The 2,415-nt window shown below is 45.9% G+C and overlaps 2 protein-coding genes across 3 annotated transcripts in view; both read right to left on the bottom strand.

Annotated features, from left to right (window-relative positions):
* Positions 1-2,276, bottom strand: part of LOC106013449 — a 4,043-nt gene extending 1,767 nt beyond the window's left edge. Inside the window, exon 1 of the mRNA XM_013089255.1 lies at positions 2,126-2,276. The gene's annotated coding sequence lies outside the window, so the exon portion shown is untranslated. The remainder of the gene's footprint in view (positions 1-2,125) is intronic.
* LOC101860533 overlaps positions 1,580-2,415 on the bottom strand; it is a 9,088-nt gene continuing 8,252 nt past the window's right edge. The window contains exon 5 of one of the 2 annotated variants that reach the window (XM_005110563.3): positions 1,580-1,892. In XM_005110563.3, coding sequence (XP_005110620.1) covers positions 1,598-1,892 — 295 coding nt within the window. In that variant the 3' untranslated portion in view covers positions 1,580-1,597. The remainder of the gene's footprint in view (positions 1,893-2,415) is intronic. The other variant, XM_005110564.3, reaches the window with a different exon arrangement.

Consider the following 2,415-nt stretch of genomic DNA (forward strand, 5'->3'; position numbering starts at 1 on the left):
GGGGGTGCACCTATTATAACCCGCCCTCTGCTGGCAAAACTGGGCCTTGGTTAGAAAACAGAAGGTGGACATGTTCAGAACTAGACTCTCCAGACGGCGGCGATAACTGGGTGTGATTCTTGACGCCAGGGGGGAAAACACTTGAGGACAGCTGGAGGGTTTGATAGAGGACTTGATACCTAGTGACCCTATCTCTGGACGAGATGTTTTCATAACTCGGAGGTTTGTGAGAGAATCTCAAGACGGGAATATCATGTCGGGTATGACTTTCGTGCATGACAAGGCGCGACTGTTATCAAAATGGTGGCGATATGAAAGTCGGACAAATACAACGTAGGAAAAAAACCAACAACCAACAACTAAGCCCAAGCGTTGTGTAAGTTTGGGAACAATATGAGACTGCCTCAGGTTCTGGGTGAGTGTGCCAGGTGTTTTTTTCCTTGGGGAATTTTTCTCTAAACAGTTCAGTCTGGTCCTCACTCAAAAACTTTCCTTTGAAATGTTTCCTAATTCATTTTCTTCGTCTTATTTTGATTTGGAGAACTAGGCTACTGTTTATACATATAAAAATAGATCCAATATAGTTACACTTTAAGGTCACGTTCTGTTACGTCCTGTACCAAAACTGTATTGTGTTACCATCCGTGCCAAATTCAAGATACGAAGTTACCTTTTAAAAAAAACCCCAGCAACAACTACAAAAAAAGCCCTCCTGGGATACGCAGATAATACAGCCCTGCTTACAAGCACGAGTGAAAACCTTCCTCTAACATTGTGAAAGTTGCACAAGAGAACAGAAGCAAGGTAGGCCTCGTCATGAACGCCAAGAAAACAAAAACAACGGACAAATCAAGATCTGGTGGAAAAGCAAGACATAACCATAGATAGGGAGAGAATGGAACAAGTGTATCTCTTCAAATATCTAAGGGATAAATCACAGACGACGGCAGAAGTGACCCCCCAAAAAAACAACAACAACAACAAAACAACAACATAAGAACAGCAAATGCAAGAACAAGATTCAGCCAGATGCACAAACTGTTTCCATCCACGAAATTATCTCTACATTTTAAGAAACAAAATGCTGGAATGCTACATCTTCCCTATATTTCTATATGGCGCTGAGACTTGGACTTTACAACAACAACAACAAAAGAAGAAAACAAAACAGCAGCGTTTGCGATGTGCTGCTACTATCTAGCTGGAAAACAAAACAGCGGCGTTTGCGATGTGCTGCTACTATCTAGCTGGAAAACAAAACAGCGGCGTTTGCGATGTGCTGCTGCTGCAGAATGCCCAGATCTAGCTGGAAAGCAAAACAATCGAAATGTTGGGCCTAGTACTTTTTACAGTTGGCCGACGACACTACTCTCAGATCGTCTGTTAGTTTTAGTTTTAGTAAAGTGTCTTACGTTACATGCACTTGCAACACAATAAAGTCATATAAGTGCCGAAGATTAGCGGTGTTGTAAGAGAGTAACAAACACGAAGAAGAAGGAGGGGAGATAAAGACGATAGATGTTTAATAGGAAAGAAAAAGCAAGCCACAGCAGAGCACCCGCCAATCACCCACAATCGTCTGTTAAGACACGAGAGGTCATAGAACGTCCTTCACCTTGAACCTGGTGCCCGCGTCGTTGAAGGCCTGTCGGAGAGCGGCCTTGCCCTTGGTGACGTCACCGATCTGTAGACTGACAGTGAGGAAGTCGCTGACGTGTTGACCTATCTGTCTGTGAGCCGCGGCCTCTGAGATGTCGGGGTGAAGGTCATACTTGACCACCGTGGCTGGCATCTTGCCCGAGGCGAACTGGGCGTGGCAGGCGCCGGCGATGTTGAGGACTGGAGTACGGTACAGGGAGGCGGGGGCCGTGGAGATGTCTTTGAGCAGTTCTCTGTGGTGGGAGGAGGGGGGGAGGACCTACTTAGTGTGGGAACACCCTGACCTACTTAGTGTGAGAACACCGTGACCTACTTAGTGTGAGAACACCGTGACCTACTTAGTATGAGAACATCGTGACCTACTTACTGTGAGAGCACAGTGACCTACTTACTGTGAGAACACCGTGACCTACTTACTGTGAGAACACCGTGACCTACTTACTGTGAGAACACCGTGACCTACTTACCTTCAGCTGTCCTTGGAGGTCCGCGGCCAGTACTTTCTGTGCCCGGATTGACCAAGGGGAGAACTCTCCGGCCTTGTCTAGGGCCTTGACCGACAGCAGGGGCTGGGAACAGACGACAACAATGTACTGTAGGGGTTCAACGTTTTTCTTCTCGAAATAAATGTGTTTTAGTAAGTGTTTTACGGCTCTTGCCACACAAGGTCATAGAAGTGCCGAAGATTAGAGGTGTTACAAGAGAGTAACATACACAATAAGGTCATAGAAGTGCCGAAGATTAGAGGTGTTACAA

This window comes from Aplysia californica, unplaced genomic scaffold (assembly GCF_000002075.1).
Source record: "Aplysia californica isolate F4 #8 unplaced genomic scaffold, AplCal3.0 scaffold00910, whole genome shotgun sequence".
In the NCBI taxonomy this organism is placed as follows: Eukaryota; Metazoa; Mollusca; class Gastropoda; order Aplysiida; family Aplysiidae; genus Aplysia; species Aplysia californica.